The sequence below is a fragment of the Danio aesculapii genome, chromosome 16 (genome assembly GCF_903798145.1).
Source record: "Danio aesculapii chromosome 16, fDanAes4.1, whole genome shotgun sequence".
Classification (NCBI taxonomy): Eukaryota; Metazoa; Chordata; class Actinopteri; order Cypriniformes; family Danionidae; genus Danio; species Danio aesculapii.
The window spans coordinates 5,510,606-5,528,543 of record NC_079450.1 but is presented as its reverse complement, the minus strand read 5'-3'; the positions used below and the strand labels follow the sequence as shown (position 1 = coordinate 5,528,543).

Here is a 17,938-nt window from a genome sequence, read left to right as displayed (position 1 = left end):
AGTTGTCAAACAATATCTAAGTGTGAACTCTTGAAAACAAGTGAAAATAAGGATTTGGGGGAATGCAAGAGTATGTTGTTTTAAAATGTCCTCAAGGTCAACACTTTAATCTTCGTTTTGTCTAATAAATAATAATAAAAAAATGTGTTTGAGCATTTTTTTAAATATCTGCACACTTTTTCATTTTTTGGACTGTAAGATCAGTTTGACATTGCAGATCCTGTGATGTGACTATTGCAGATTGGATCATTGCGATATCGATGCTGAAACTATATTTTGTGCAGCCCTAATGCACAGGTTTGTAACAGACGTGTATAACTCCAGTTTATGGGCTTTATAGGCTGTCAAGAAATGAGGGTTGTCAAAAGTATCAACTTCAGTAACTATCGATACTGAAATTGACAAATGTCCATTACCAACAAGTGGACCTCTCATATATCTGCTCATAGATGGATCAACTAATACATGTGGCTTTCAAATGCTCCAGTGTCCATGTATCTGTATTAGAGGGCTGCCAAAATTATAGACTTCAGTACCAATCGATACAGAAATCTTAATTTCCCACTGTTCACCAAGTACAAACACAGATAGACGAACACTGATTTGTGGTAATCCAATGACCCAATTTCAGTTGAATATTTAATGTGATATAATTTTATGACAGTGTCAGTAATACTGTGAGGCGACAGTGCTAACCATCAGCCACCATGCTGCCTTTATAAGTTGTGAAATTTTTTTCATATCACAATATACAGTTGAAGTCAGAATTATTAGCCCCCCTGTTTATTTTTTTCCTCAATTTCTGTTTAACGGAGAGCAGATTTTTTCAACACCTTTCTAAAGATAATAGTTTTAATAACTCATTTCTAATAACTGATTTATTTTATCTTTACCATGATAACAGTAAATAATATTTGACTAGACACTTCTATACTGCTTAAAGTGACATTAAAGGCTTAACTGGGGTAATTAGGCAGGTTATTGTATAATGATGGTTTGTTCTGTTAGGGGTGTCTGTATAAAGGACCCAAAAGCCGAGGAGTTCAATTCAAGTCTTTTAATTAAATAAGCAAAAAAGAAAATGACTCAGCAACTTGCTGAGATTCCAGAACAGATCTTGGACTTTAGCAAAAAAATAAACTGAAGACTGGACCACAGGCAACTTGCAACAATACAGGATAAATTCCAACAAACATTAAGCTAGTCTTTGGTCCAGGCCTGGTAATGCAGGGAAAGGGCAACGGCAAGGCAAAGGATCAACTTTCCAGCAGGGCAGACCAAATCCAGAATGTCTCCAGAGAACACAAAGGTAACCCATAATAGACCAACAAGAAGGCTGTAAGATACTCAACACTCTGGCAAGAGAAGAAGCGAAACACCCTCAGATATAGGACCAGCAATCAGCAGAAATGAAAGGCAGGTGGCAGTAAACAGGTGAGGCAACTAATTGGCAAGACGATCTGCTGTGTGAAGTTACACAGCAATTTGGAGACAAATTAGAAAGTTGTCAGTAAGGAAAGATAGAAAACGCTGTCAGAAAAGAGAGAGAAAAAGCAAAGTTCAAACCCGGGTTCTGACATGTTCTGCCGACTATCGAAAAAATATATAGCTTAAAGGGGCTAATAATATTGACCTTAAAATGCTGTTTAAAAAATTTTAAACTATTTTTATTCCAGCCGAAATAAAACAAACAAGACTTTCTCCAGAAGAAAAAATATTATCAGAAATACTGTGAAAATTTCCTTGCTCTGTTAAACATCATTTGGGAAATATTTAAAAAAGAAAAAAAATTCAGAGGGGGGCTAATAATTCTGACTTCAACTGTATATAGCAGACAAACAAAGTATTGAAATGTCATGTTTTCTCCAATATCGTGCAGCCCTACTGTGTATGTTTGTGCGGGAAGCAATACTAGAATTACTGAAGATTCGTTTTAGGCAGTTCAGAGTCACGTCATTCTTGTGGAGGAAAATGACTCCATTTATCTGCACTTAAACTCTATTTACCTGCACTTTGATCTTTGAAACGTTCCTTTCACAAACAGCTACATCACACACTCCATAAAAGGTATCATCTGAAGAAAAAACAGCATAATAAGGGCACTAACACACATTTAACCCCCACGGCCTTGATTTTTATTCACATCAAGTGAGTCAACTTGTCAATTGTGTCTGTTCTTTTCAATCTCCTCTGTCTTTTACAGATGCAAGATAGACGAGGAGGTCACTCACAAGGCGTGGTTGAACCGCTCCAACATCTTATTTACGGGCACAGATAAGTGGTCTCTGGACTCCCGCGTCTCTCTGGAGAACAACAACAACAGCGACTTCTCCATTAGGATTGAGAGAGTGATGGTGGCGGACGAGGGACCCTACACATGCAGCTTCCAGGCTAGAAACCAGCCCCGGACGGCCCACGTCTATCTCATCGTTCAGGGTATGTTGATCTGAGGCTGCATGTACACAGTGTGCGAATTCTACTTTGACAATTAACGGGGCGGGGTCAACTTTTTCAGTAATGTTTATTCAACTTATTAATTAAACATATTTAAGTGTTCAGTGTTTTGAGAGATATTTCGTGTCTGTCCCACAGTGTTCTCTGATTAGTTATTTCCAGAGATGGCAAAAGTACACACATGCTTTACTCAAGCAGAAGTACAGATACTCATGTTTAAAACGACTCTGGTAAAAGTACTGACTACGCATTTGTACTCAAGTAAATGAGTACAGCCTGAAAATGTACTTAAGTGAAAAAATAATTATTACTATACCTGTTTTAGCTTCACATGGTAACTACACTGCACGTCATGTATACAGTTGAAGTAAGAATAATTAGACCCCCTGAATTATTAGCCTCCCTGTTTATTTTTTCCCCAATTTCTATCTTACGGAGAGCAGATTTCTTCAACACATTTCTAAACATAATAGTTTTAATAACTTATCTCTAATAATTGATTTATTTTATCTTTGTCATGATGACAGTAAATAATATCTGACTAGATATTCTTCAAGACACTTCTATACAGCTTAAAGTGACATTTAAAGGCTGGGCTAGGCTGGTTAGGGTAATTAGACAATTTATTGTATAATGATGGTTTGTTCTGTAGACAATCGGAAAAATATAGAGCTTAAAGGGGCTAATAATTTTGACATGAAAATGGATTTTTAAAAATTAAAAACTGCTTTTATTCTAGCCGAAATAAAACAAACAAGACTTTCTCCAGAAGAAAAAATATTATCAGACATACTGTGAAAATTTCCTTGCTCTGTTCAACATCATTTGGGAAATATTTAAAAAAGAAAAAAATATATAGAGGGGGGCTAATAATTCTGACTTCAACTGTACATTTATACAAAACAACTTTCATTTCTAATTTTTGTAAAATTTTTGGTGCCAATTTTCAGCAGCAAAGTAGCCAAGCAACATCACTACAATATTGTCCAGCAACCCTGCTCAAAAAGTTGCCCTGTGTATCATCACCTGGATACAAAATGTAACTTTACGGCTGTTAAGAACGACAGCTGCCATACTCGTATACTCTAAAACGTAACTCTTCTGCCTACTGTATTTATAACTAGGCCCACTCTGAATCTGCGCGCGCGAATTCTGCAGAATTCCGCAGATTTTTAGACCATCATTTTAGACCATCATTGACCATATTTATTTACTTTTGCAAATGTGTGTAAATTTATATTTATTCAGTTTTTAAATTAATTACAGTAATATTATTGACTAATATGAAAATGTTCATCTGATTTATGTACAATACAGTTTGTACAGTAATATTTTCTGTCTTTCAGTAGAGATATTATATGAGAGTCTTGCTTTGTTTACCAAATAAAGTGGATCTAATTGGATTTGCATTGTAAACATTAAATACAAGTTAAAAAGGTATTACTTTTTATTTCATATATTAAGTTTTTAGTAATGATACTCCCAAAATAATTCTGCATAAATCCACAGATTTTCAACAAAATTCTGCGCAGAAATAGCAAAAAATGTCAGCAGATTCCGTCTGGCCCTATTTATTTATTCTGGCCTCTACTTCATTTTGTCCAAAACGTATATATATTTTTCTTTTAAGAAAATAAAAAACTGAATGTATTTAACTACAAATAATGTTTAGCATTATGCTAAAGCTGCTTCATTTTTTTCAAACAGCAACATTCTTGCAGCTCATATGATTTGTTTTTTGTTTTGTTTGTTTTTAGAGTATTATGTAGATTTGATTTAACAGATAAAGCCATTAATACTGTTAATACAATTTTGCATCATCGTTTTTCACATGATAATGTAAATTCCTGTTCCTTTTGCATTATATTTTAATCATAAATCACAGAGTATAAATACTTTTGATGTTCTCAAATATTTAAATATTTATCTAACAAATTTAAATGAAGACAACAGTGTATATACATAATATACATGTTGGAACTTTAAAACAGTATAAATTATGTTCTAAAAAAAATAAAAACTCGTTGGAAACAAAGCAAATAAACCTCATTGCAAACCATATTCAAAAGGTTTTTAATTGCTTTAGTACTAACGTTGAAAAAAAAAAAAGCACATAAAAAAAAAAAAGTGGTTCGTTTTATTACAATAAAGATAAAGTAAAATATTTAAATCACCCAAAATGTATTTACAAATGTGTACAATAAATGCAAAATGAAGTAAACAAACAAACCTGATAGAGGGAAGGAAAATAAGGGGTGCCAAATCAAAGAAAATAAATTAAACAGTCGCTAACTAATCCCTCCCCCACTTCTAAATAACTAAAGAGAAATATGTAAATAATAATAAAAAAAAAAAAACCATCTTCGGCGTCACACGCCCCTTTCTCAACTGCACTCACTGGAACAAACATACACAGAATAGCACCCGCTTCTAACCTAGTGGATTAATCAACTATGTGTGTGTAAAAATGTAAGTCACGTGACAAACTTCACTTTCACTTCCCTTTTAGTACAGTAAGCAAGTTTAGGATGAGACGTTCTGAACAGATGTACAACTCACAAAAGACTTTAAAACGAACCAGATAGGCACAAAATGTCTCACAAACAAGCACAGTAAGAACAAGCATCGCCCTCTAATCTGGCTTGAGTCATCACTGCAGGAGTGCTTAAATAACCCCCATCTTCTTCTGATTGGTCCACTCGGGAGAACTCCGCCAACCAATCGGAACACCTAGATTTCAGAAGAACAGCAGACAGCAAATAAAAACAGAAAGGGGAGGAGAGAACAACAGAGCAACACCCCCAGGCATGTAACAGTTAGTTTTTTTCGTGGTGTTAGATTGAAAGATCAGAGAGGTACAGTACACCATGGTCGGAAGTGGACAAAAGACTTTAACCCTATTTAAATGCCAGATTTGAACAGGAATGCGTCTCTTGTTTTACCTGTGATCCGATCGACCAAAACACATCTTATTTCCCAGTATAAACAGAATCAAACAGGAGTTCAAATTGGGCAAAAATAGATCGCTGTACACATTAAAACACATTAAACACATTAAAACACATTAAAACGAAAGTAACGAGCCCGATTAAAAAATGTATAGAGTAGAAAGTACAGATATTTGTGTAAAAATGTAAGGAGTAAAGTAGTGAAACCAGAAAAAACTACTTAAGTGCAGTAACGAAGTATTTGTACTTTGTTACTTCCCATCTCTGGTTATTTCAGAGGGATCGGGGGGTGGGGGGTTCAGTGAGATTCATCGTCATCAAAGCAGACAGCCTAATGGTTTTCCCCTTCATTGTTCATCACTGTGCACAAGAAGGAGCAGTAACTGCTTCATTCTAGACACAATTCAGGGATGTAATTGTAGACCTACCAAGGCTACTGTGTATATAATATAATGCTATTGTGTAGTCTTATAATGTGCACTTATGAGGAAGCCGCTGACAATATGCAAGATTATGAAATCGCTTTGAATGTGTTTGCGGCTGTGCATACTTTTTCTGCTTTCACATTTGTATGTCATGACCACATCCACTCTGTGTACATTATAAATAAAGCCGCAAGACAGATATTTGTTATTATCCTCTGCTAGTCACATGTTTTATTTTGTTTTATTTTATTTTATTTATTATTTTTTATTTTTTATTTTTTATTTTATTTTATTTATTTTATTTTATTTTATTTTATTTATTTTTTATTTTATTTTTTGTTTATTTATTTATTTATTTATTATTATTTTATTTATTTATTTATTTATTTATTTATTTATTATTTTTTTATTTATGTATTTATTTATTTATTTATTTTATTTTTTTATTTTATTTTTTTATTTATTTATTTATTTATTTAATATTATTTTTTTTACTTTATTTTATTTTATTTTATTTTACTTTATTTTATTTTATTTTATTTTATTTTATTTTATTTTATTTTATTTTATTTTATTTTATTTTATTCAGTGCTACAGCCTAGCGCCTGAAATTCAATTCAATTTCAATTCACCTTTATTTGTATAGCGCTTTTACAATGTAGATTGTGTCAAAGCAGCTTCACATAAAAGATCCTAGTAAATGTAATGTAATACCTGAAAGTTTTATAAGCTTAGATGATATTACAAAATTATTATATTTAAATAAAATTAATAACAACTATTAAAAAGCAGAGACAAAGCCGAAGGAAAGGGAAAGTGATACACTCTTTTTAGCAATGTATGATCATTTTTAAGGGTGGAATTTTAAAGTAGGCTACTCAATTCAATTGGACGTAATTTTAAGGCTTTTAAATGATTTAATGGCTTAACACAGTTCGTATTATTGACTGACTCATAGTTTATTTATCACGCTGGAATAAAGTGTTTACTAAATTACAGGAAAAATTATATTCTCTGGACACAAGAGCCCTAACTGAGTTAAGGTCACCATCTAGCGGAAGTGTGTGGCTCTGTCCTGATATTAATGGAAAGTACAAGGTATAAAGCTATTAGATCAGGGGTCTCAAACTCAAATTGGCAGGGGCCATATCAGTGACTGATAATTCATAGGAGGGTCATTTTAACATTCTAGCACAAGAAAAAAGTAATTGATGCACTCGGACATTATTGCCCAGTGTATCAAAGCCCCTTTATGTTTCTTGTTGTACATATTGAAGGGGTAAATTGCTATGAAAAACAAAAATTTAATAATAATAATAAAAATAATTATGTCCCAATCAGTTGTTGATTAACAGATTAACAGAAAAAGAGTTTGGGTAACTTTCACTGGCAATTTTTTATCTCAATAACTACAATAAAGAGGGGGAAAGTATGTATATGTTTACTTTAACATGTTCAATTTAGCCAGCAGTAAAATTTTACTAATGCACATTTTTATACAAATCCTAATATACATATTAGCAAAAACTTTGAATGAGACCATTTGCAGCCCAGGCTCATTCTGAGAACGTAGTCCCGTAGTCCCAGGCGGAAGGTCGTTCGACAGCGGCCTCTCGCGAAAACAAAAACTGCAAAAATACGTACCTCCCGGGACGTATTTCGCGGTCTCCAGAAACGTCCCCGGGACTACGTTCTCAGAATGAGCCTGGGTTGACCATTTGAATCGAATATAAGCAAAATGATTATATTTACACCACCAGTATAACATGTAAGCCATAAAGAGGTGCTTGTACAACAAAATACAGGCGGTATAAAACTGATTAAAATCAAATGACCCTTGAATATTTACAAAAATAGAGCTTTAGGAAAAATAGAGCACTCACAGACATATATTTCAACATTTAAATCAGCCCCAGAGATAACCTGCATGTGCGTTACTCTCGACCGCACACTGAGAGAAACCCGAATATATAGTACAGTACCTTAAATGTCCAGTAGGTGGGGGGTAAAACCACAAGTATATATGCGACTGCACAACAATGATGGTGATTCAAAAATGTTTTGTTGGGCCGAATCTTGCAGTTTGAGACCCCTGTATTCGACAGTACTTAGGTGACTATTAAACTGCTAAACATTTAAACTGATAAAACAAACAATGAAACATAAATTGTGTGACCAATATCAAGTGTTTAGCAGGTATGTGATCAGCGAGTTTGAGATTCTTGTTCAGTAATGTAGCATTTCAGGTATTTCCGGTGTAAACAAAACACTCGCGAAGAAATTAGAGGAACATAAAATACAGAGAAACCTTAATGTCAGCTAACGTTTCAGAAGTGTTATTGCAGAGCAGCACAATGCAGAAGTATAAATGCACGGCATAGGACAATTGCAACTCACTAACATGGGAGGATTGTCATTGCGTCATCACGCTTTTTGAATCAGTTCATTGAAACGACTTGTCCAAAGATTCTGTTCACAGAAAAGATGTGAACTTCCATCACTAAAATGAAGCCTTCTGTAGGAATGGGATTTAACTACAGCTGTTTGAAATGCAGATCTGCCAAATGACTAAAACAGTTATCAGAATGATGGTAACCATTCCTCTGAAATCTTATACCAAAAACAGAATTAAGGGCGGTTTTAATAGCTAAAAATGTGGAAGAGCATTCCTATTATGTGATTGTATTGTATTTCAATATGGAGCAATTAAGTGTTAATTTAAATACAAAATAATTCACAAAATACTTGAAAATGAGATGATTTAATGACAGTAATTTGTTATGGTTACACTGAATTAGTAATAAAATAACTGTATAAAATGAGAAAACATGAAATGATAGAAACATATGATATTAAGGAAGAGAGAGATAGAAAGAGGGTGCGCAGAGAGTAGGGCTTAAAGAAAGAGCCAGATAGTAGTAGCCAGTAAAGAAAGACTTCAGGGGTATGTTTCCGAAAACCATAGCTAGTCAACTAAAGTCGCAAGTTCCATCGTTACGAGCATAGTTTGTTGATTTGGCATTTCCCAAATCCATCGTTCCAACAAACATTCGCAAACTGTGTTGCAAACGTGTATGCTTGCAACTACACCTCTGGAGCTGTAGTTAGAAACAGTTCCTGGCTGTGTTTTATTCCCAGTTATCCCGCCTATGCCCTATTCATTTAGAACATTCTAACATTTAAACTTGGAATGATTAAAAAGAATAAAGCAGTAAAGTCATCTCTCATAGGTGTAATTTGCTTTCAAACATTTTTACAGTTCAGTTTTAGCGATCTTAATGTTTACAATTGCGTTCCCTTCGCAGTGCACTTTGAAAACATTGATGTAATTTGGAACGCAGTCGTGACTCATGGCGAAAGCTATGGCCTGTTATTTAAAAGTGGAATTTATGTTACGTCTCCAAAGCTTATATGCAAAAAACATAGCATACATTGATGCTTTTAATTCATAGTAGGTTATTTATTAAGTATCTGTACTGTATATGACATGAGCCTGTGGGTTAGAACATTTCTGCAGTTGTTTACATGTCAAATTATAAAAGTAGACTTAAAAAATATAAATAAATAAACAATATCCTAAATAATATTAATAATAATAATAATCGTCATCATCATTAAAATTATTAATATTATTATTAAAGTATGATTTTTTTTTCATTTCCTAATAAATATTTTATTCATTCATTTTCTTTTCAGCTTAGTCCCTTTATTAATCTGGGGTCGCAACAGCGGAATGAACCACCAACATATCCAGCACGTTTTTACGCAGCGGTTGCCCTTCCAGCCGCAACCCATCTCTTGGAAACATCCACACACACTCATTCACACATACACTCATACACTACGGACAATTTAGCCTACCCAATTGACCTGTACCGCATGTCTTTGGACTGTGGGGGAAACCGGAGTACCCGGAGGAAACCCACGTGAATGCAGGGAGAACATAGAAACTCTACACAGAAACGCCAACTGAGCCGAGGCTCGAACCAGCGACCTTCTTGCTGTGAGGCAACTACTACACTACCCATTGCCCCACTGCGTCGCCAATATTTAATTTCATTTCATAATAAATTGTCTCATTATTTCTTTATTTTTATGATTTATAGAATATAAATAGAATATGAATTAGAATATGTAGAATATATTATAGAATATGTAATGTTCTCAATAATATTTGTAAAGGAAATATAGGTCCTATATGAGCCGTTTACATATATTTCAATTATTATGTAAAGCGAGTGCATGTTTTACTAAAACTAATGGCGTTTTACATTATAACTAATGTGGTTCAAATTATGGATCTGGACAGAGAAACTACGGGTTTTGGGAAACACACGTCACTACATCGTTCTTTTCCCAAACGATGCATCGTACTATGAGAGTTCAGCCGTGAGTTACGTCGTTGTTTGAGAAAGAGCAAAGTTTACAATCCAATTTTGTTTTTTCCTTGATCATGTGACCAAAGTCCAAATACTGAGACGTTCAACAGATCAATCCAAAAGTCACGTCACCACTTCTTAGAACCCCCAAAGCCAGGTTCTGAGCCCTGATGTCAGCATCTGTATGGGCCTTTTTGGTGGAAAAGACATTTATTCATTAATTTTCCTTCAGCTTAGTCCCTTATTTATCAGAGGTCGCCACAACGGAATGAACCGTCAACTATTCTGGCATATGATTTACACATCAGATGCCCTTCCAGGCACACCCCAGTACTGGGAAACACCCATACACATTCTCATTCATACGCACACACTCATACACTAGGACCATTTTAGTTAGTCCAATTGACCTAAAGCGCATGTCTGGGGGGGGGAACCGGAGCACCCGGAGGAAACCCACACCAACACGGGGAAAACCCCACACAAAAATGCCAGCTGGGACTTGAACCAGCGACCTTCTTGCTGTAAGGTGACAGTGCTAACCACTGAGCAATCGTACCACCATTGAAAAAGACATGATTTGCTATAAAGCAAATGCACATGATAATTTACATTCGTACACTTCCTTCATTGTCAGTGGTGAGGATTGGAGAGGTGTTGACACAGATGTGATGAGGATCAGAGGGGTGTTTCTGCTCACTGATCCTCCAGGAGCTCTGCAGGCGGAGCGAGGGCCGATCCGTCTGTCACATCAACAGCTGCATGAGTAAGAGCTCCTGCGATCCCGACTGATGTGATTTATTGGCATCAGACCTCGGCGCTGATGGATTACTAGCGTTCCTCCTTTTACTGCAACCCCGACCCAACCCTGCCGGCTCAAAGTTGTCAATTGTTATGTATATCGTGCCACGCGCCGTCCTTTTTCCTGTTGCACAAGATTGAAAATATCAAAGTGAAATAGGGCGCAGTGATATTGGAACACACTGACATTGAGATATTTGGGGTTTTGTGAGATATACTGTTAAAGGCTGCGTTATTTAATCTCTTAATGGCTTTCAAACATTTCCCAATGGCTGTTACATGGAGAAAGGGTATTTTCACAGTATTTCCTGTGAACAACCGACGGTTCGGAAAACACATGACCCGTGGATAATTTTTTTTTACTTGTAGATTAATCCTAAATTTACAATGATTGCAGAGAGATTTATTTGTGTAACTAAGATATCACATATGGCTATTTAGCTTGTTTATTAAAAGAAGTTGTGATCTGGTGCTATATATAAATTATATTATATATATTAATTATATAGTACAATTAACTTGACTTCAAGGGCTGCGAGGAAAACCGTTGGGAGGGCGGTGCGCCCCCTAATATAATGTTAGGGGAAACACTGAACCCATTAAACTCTTCCCCTAGAACTACCAAATAAAACAAAAAGTAAACCTTCAACGTCTGAGATGTCGTATCTTACCTACTCTCTCTTTCCAAAGCAAAACTTACAAGTGTGGCACAAATCCGTAACCTAGTGTGCATAACTAAAGGAATGCTGTGTGTGCGCCATGCACATCATGTGACAGAGCTTACTTATTCCCTCTCCTCCGTCTAGAATAATACACAGATACGATGTTCACGCTCCAGTTCTCAAGAGTTTGAAACAGAAAGGTTTCAGTATTTACATCGCAAACAAAGCACACCAACAAAAGTTAATCAAACAATGATGGATCAAAGCAAAAGGGGAAGAAACACAGAAAGCTAAATGTCAAACACAGCTCAAGTTCACATGAAATGCGGCTATCCCGAACTGATGCGGCGTTTTCCTGTAGCGCAACGATTGGGGCTCTTCTCAATTGCGTCATCGCACATCAGTCCATGTCCCGAATAATTGACATCTAACACCGCCAACCTGCATATCCTATAAATGCTAAACGAAACCAGCAAAAGCGAAACAACAGTCCCCACACTGTATAACATCATAGACGTAACACGGAAGAAATCATGGTAGGTTACTCAGGATGTGCTGGGTTTCTCAGGTTATTAAAGGTGTTTTCTGCCACTACTTGTTTAGCCTGCATTAATGCATTCAGTGTAAGCTGCACGATTAACACCCACGTAACACAAATTATAAATGATGGTGATTTGCATGTTTTTTAATCCTTCGAATCGCTGCATTCAAATCTGTGTTTGAAAAAGATTCAGTCTTTAGTCTTTTGAGTTAGTTATGAAGTTACAAACACACAAATAACACAGAAGTACTGGGAGAACAGTTTATAATTTATATAAAACCACTGATGCTGCATTTAACTTGACTCTCAGAAATGAGTTTTATGCAGCAGTTACATTATTTAACCAATAGGTGGTCATCAACCAGCCATCAAAAATATGCAAATATGCCACTGAATAATTCTTCAAAAATGATCATCTAGCAATTAAACATGAAGTTTTATGAGTGACTAACTCATTTATTGAAGATAAATATGGGTTGTACAAATTATAATGGTAAATTTCTACATGTAGAGTCATCAGCAACAGTAGTAGTATTCCAGTGAGTTTGTCACAGCACTGAATATTTTACTGTTTATTTTAATTCAGCTGATTATTTCTTTATTTTATTCTTAATAAAATGACAGATTCTATGTTCTGTTTGTTAAAACCAAAAGTGTCTTGCAGGGCTGTTTTTTGTAATAAATAGAAAGCAAATGACATTTGTCTCCTCCCCTTTTTGGCTGATTCGAAAAATGGTCCGATCCATGACTAAAAATCTGTAATGTGATCCGAACCGTGAGTTTTGTGATCTGTTACACCACTACCTGTTATATTTTTTTCTTCAGAGGAAAGTCTTATTTCTTTTAGTTTGACTGGAATACAAGCTGTTTTTGATTATTTTTTAAACAATGTGTAAAATCAATGATATAAGCCACCTTATCTGATAATCTGATTTAGTCTGATAAAACAGTGTCTCTTTTTCTCCACGTGTATATATAATGTGCAGTTGTATAAACTGTCACACTTTACAATAAGGTTCATTAGTCAATGTTAATTAATACATTTACTAACATGAACAAACATGTTTGAATCATGTTTGAAACATGAATCAGATGATTCCTAACTCACTATATATATAAATATAAGCAGAGTTTCTTATCTCAGTATCTTCGTCTTCAAGAATCCCCCCAACCACCCCTACTCCCACCCTTTGCAGATGGGCGACACAGCGGCTCGGTGATTAGCACTGTTGCCTCACAGCAAGAATGTCTCTGGTTAAAGTCCCTACTAAACCAGTCGACATTTCAGTGTGGAGTTTGCTCGTTCTCCATGCTTGTGTGGTTTTTCTTCGGGTTCTCCGGTTTCCTCCCACAGTCCAAAAAAACACGCAACCTAAGTAAATTGAACATACCAAGTTGGCATCATACGCAAGCTCTTAGCAAGCCATATATCTATCCTTAGCCATCCCTATATCTGTCATTAGCCAGAAATAAGTCGGGGGAGTTCATCGATATCTACTGTATCCGAGCTCAAACTCTCCTCTCACCCTGCTTACAGATGGAAGCCCAGGGCTTGAGGATCTTATAAGCTCAGGGCTCTATCCCGGAAGAACATGCCAAACAAGCTTTATAATCAATCCTCAGCAAAGTGTGAACTCTTGAAACATATTTTCATGAGTTCACACTTTGCTGATAATTGATTATAAGCTTGTTTGGCATGCTGTCCCGGGAGAGAGCCCTGAGCTCATAAGATCCTCGAGCCCTGGGCTCCCTCCCGTTGCAAGGTGAGAGGGGAGTTTGAGCTCAGGTAGATCTCGAGAACTCCCCCGCTGTAATAACCAATGAACAGCCAGTGATTGCTCTTGAGAGATAACCATTTACTAGGAGCATGTCTATAGTGCCAGTTTGGATTAGTCAATTAACTTATATGTTGCATGATTTTTGGACGGTGGGAGGAAACCGGGGAACCCGGGGGAAACCCACGTGAGCACGGGGAGAAAATGCAAACTCCGCACAGAAATGTCTGCTGGTTTGGTAAAGCCTAGAACCAGAGACATTCTTGCTGTGTGTGCACTGGGCCACCGTGTCACCCATCTAGGAAGAAGGAGGAGTAGGGGTGGATGGGGGGATTTTTCAAAACGAAGATAGCGGTGGTACGTAACCCAGGGTATTTGTAGTAGCTTAGGAGTCGTCTGATTGGTGCATTGATAATTGGATAATGCGGATCCAGCCGCTAGCAATCATAAGCACGTGATCCTCTCGAAATTAGTTTATAACTAAACTTCACTTAGTATTTTTTTCCAATTGGCTACAGAATCAATGCAATAGTTCAGCTTAAAAGGGGATCCAGTTTTCACTGCCAATCTTTTTCCTTTTTATAAGTGCTATCACACAATCAAATTCAGAATAATGAAAATTCTGCTATAATTCACTATATCAGAATTTTCATTATTTTGAATTTGATTGTGTCAAATTGTAAAAGTAGACTTTTACAATAAATAAAATAAAAAATAAATAAACAATATCCTTTCTAAATAATAATAATAATAAAATGTATAATAATAAGAATAATAATAATAATAATGGGTGCACGGTGGCGCAGTGGATAGCGCAAATGTCGCTGGTTCGAGCTCCGCCTGGGTCAGTTGGCATTTCTGTGTGGAGTTTGCATGTTCTCCCCCTTTTCTCGTGGGTTTCCTCCAGGTGCTCCAGTTTCCCGCACAAGTCCAAAAACATGTGGTATTGGTGAATTGGGGAGGCTAAATCGTCCGTAATGTACGTGTATGAACGAGTATGTATGGATGTTTCCTGGTGATGGGTTGTAGCTGGAAGGGTATTCGCTGCTTAAAACATATGCTGGATAAGTTGGTGGTTCATTCCGTTGTGGTGACCCCTGATTAATAAAGGGACTAAGCTGAAAAGAAAATAAAGGAATGAAAGAATAATAATAAAAATAATAATAATAATATTATCATTATTATTAATAAATATATCTTAATAAAAAGCCTACTGTAAATCAGGCCTACAACCATTAACGATTTATATGATTTATATATTAGTTTAAAATTTGTGCTAGCTTAGTGATTTTATGTTTTAAAATAGAATATGAAGTATTATCAATATTTGTAAATAGAAACACAGGCCCTATATATGCCGTTTACATGCATTTCATGTGATATGTAACGTGCGAGTGCATGTTTTACCAAAACTAATATTGGATTGTTTTTTAATGCGTGAGTAAAACAATATGATTTGCACAAATAAATTACAGGGTTCTTCTCTAAAGAAGTTGTAAATCCACCCCGTTTAGAGCATCAATATAGACTTTTATAACTAATGTGGTTCAAACAATCGATCTGTGACAGAGAAACTACAGTTTTGGGAAACACTCATCACTACATCGTTCTTTTCCTAAACAATGCATCGTACTATGATAGCCGCGAGTAATGTCATTGTTTGGGAAACGCAACCCAGGTCTGTTTTATTTTGACAAAATAAATCTTAAGCTTACAAGGTATATTTATATTTTAAAGGTATTATTCTTAGACCAGCAAAAGTCAAGTTTATTATTATTATTAATAATAATAATAATAATAATAATAATAATAATAATTATTATTATTATTATTATTATTATTATTATTATTATTATTATAATAATTACAACACTTAAAATAGTAATTTAGAAACTGAGGAAAAACACGGTATGTAAAAGTCAAGTTTATTATTATTATTATTATTAATAATAATAATAATTATTATTATTATTATTATTATTATTATTATTATTAATAATAATATTATAATAATAATAATAATAATAACAACACTTAAAATAGTAATTTAGAAACTGAGGAAAAACACGGTATGTAAAATATTTTATCCTTGGTCATCATTCAGAGTTTTTTTAGGGGCCTTGGAGTTAAAATTGTTGTTCAAGAATGATTATGTTGATTTTTAATTTTTTTTGTACATTGAATGTAGTTGCATTTAAAACGCTATTATAAATGTAATTTTGCAAGTTTACTTTAATCCTGAGTCTCGACTTTGACCCTGCTATTATCAGCATGAAAAATATTGGAAATAATTCTTCCAGGCCAAAGGAAGGAAAACATGTTCAAAATGCATCTCAAGCAGGTTGTTGGCGGAGCGGCAGGCCAGAACCATCTAAGCAAACACAGGCAGCTTTTTTTTTTATCTTCCACACGGAGCTTTGCAGACAGATGACCATATTTGCTCGATACCATTGTGCCCTCAATTTTAGTCTTAGTGCGATATGAGCCAAAATAATTACACCCCCCAGTCAGTCCTCCAACAAGAATGAATCTGCTTTGGGTCCAATCCTAAGTTTTTCATTGGAAGTCTTTCGCCATGTTAGAAAACTAGAAAAAAACAAAAAAATAAAAATGGACTGCTTGAGAATGCCTCGCAGGCCGAATTTTTGACCGTCTTCATTAAAGCTCTGATCACAGGCCATTTAAATTCAAGGACCGGCTCATTATCTGGCCGGCTTTATGCACTGCCCTCTGCTTTTGGGAATTTAGTGTAAAAACAGCTGATTGGAATCATTTATAAACCCTGAAACAAACAATCTCCAGCCAATTTATTCCACTGTTTTTTATTAACTAAAGTTGATTCTTACCATCATTTAATAAAAGACCCTGAAGGCAAAAACCAGTCACTTTTGAGATTTAGCGCTTTTTGGCTTTTCATTAAGTTTTTTTTATTGTATTATTTAAAGGAGCTATTATGCAAAAATCACTTTAAAGGGCACCTATGGTAAAAAATCTACTTTTCAAGCTGTTTGGACAGACATATGTGCATGTATGGTGTATAGACTGTCATATTGAGGTGATATGAACACACCCAGTGCTTTTTTTTCAATTTAACAACATAAAAAACGGTGAACCAATTGGAGCTGTTTTCAAATCGACCGCTACCTGATGTAGGAGAGCGGTCCCCCCGCCCACCAATATTGATTGACAGGCGCGTCATCATATCCTCAGTTTGTTAATTCACGTCTGCCATTTTCAGCGTGAGTCGAAGCGATATCACTAAGGGAACACCCTAGCTCTATTTTTAGATGCAAGGCTCATTGGGCACATAACAAGAGCATAATTACACATAATTATCGCTCTAATCGGATTTATTGGTTGTATCTTTAGGTAGGTTTGCAAACATGTGTACTTCTCATTGAGTCTACCTTATACTTCAGTCGTTTGCATTTCTCGCGATCCCAGAAGCTCCCTGTGATCTTAACTAGCATGCGTTTTAGAATTCTAAACATCGGTTTCTATCAGGGTACACTCAAGTTGACGGCTGGGCGCCGCGGACCGCTGCAGAAACCTATGTTTAGAATTCAAAAATTCGCGGCGCGACGATTCGGGACACTTCATGTCTCTGCTGCGCCACAGAGTGTATCTGGTGTGCTTTGTCGCGGCTTCGAGCGGCGCATCCGGTGCCTCAGTCAAAATTAATTCAGTGTGCGTGGTTATTAGTTTCTGTGTACAAGCTCGGCACTTGAAACTAGCACACAGTTGGCTGTAAAACTGTACAAAGACACAAATGATTTTGTACTCTCTGCTTGATCTGTGTCAGAGTCATACATGTACGACTGAATGGTGATCTTCTCTCTCCTTCTCCGTCTGCCTGTCAGACTGTTGCAAACGCAGAGCGGGTGAGCTCATGGCCCCGCCCCCTTGTTACGTTAGCGGGAAGCCGAAACTAATTTACATGTGAAGCAACACAC

At 35.8% G+C, this 17,938-nt stretch overlaps 1 protein-coding gene across 1 annotated transcript in view; it reads left to right on the top strand.

Moving 5' to 3' along the window:
* The window catches only part of iglon5 (IgLON family member 5), a 391,287-nt gene that overhangs the window by 344,616 nt on the left and 28,733 nt on the right, over positions 1–17,938 (top strand). The window contains exon 3 of the mRNA XM_056475075.1: positions 2,204–2,436. Within this exon, the coding sequence (XP_056331050.1) occupies positions 2,204–2,436 (233 nt within the window). The remainder of the gene's footprint in view (positions 1–2,203; positions 2,437–17,938) is intronic.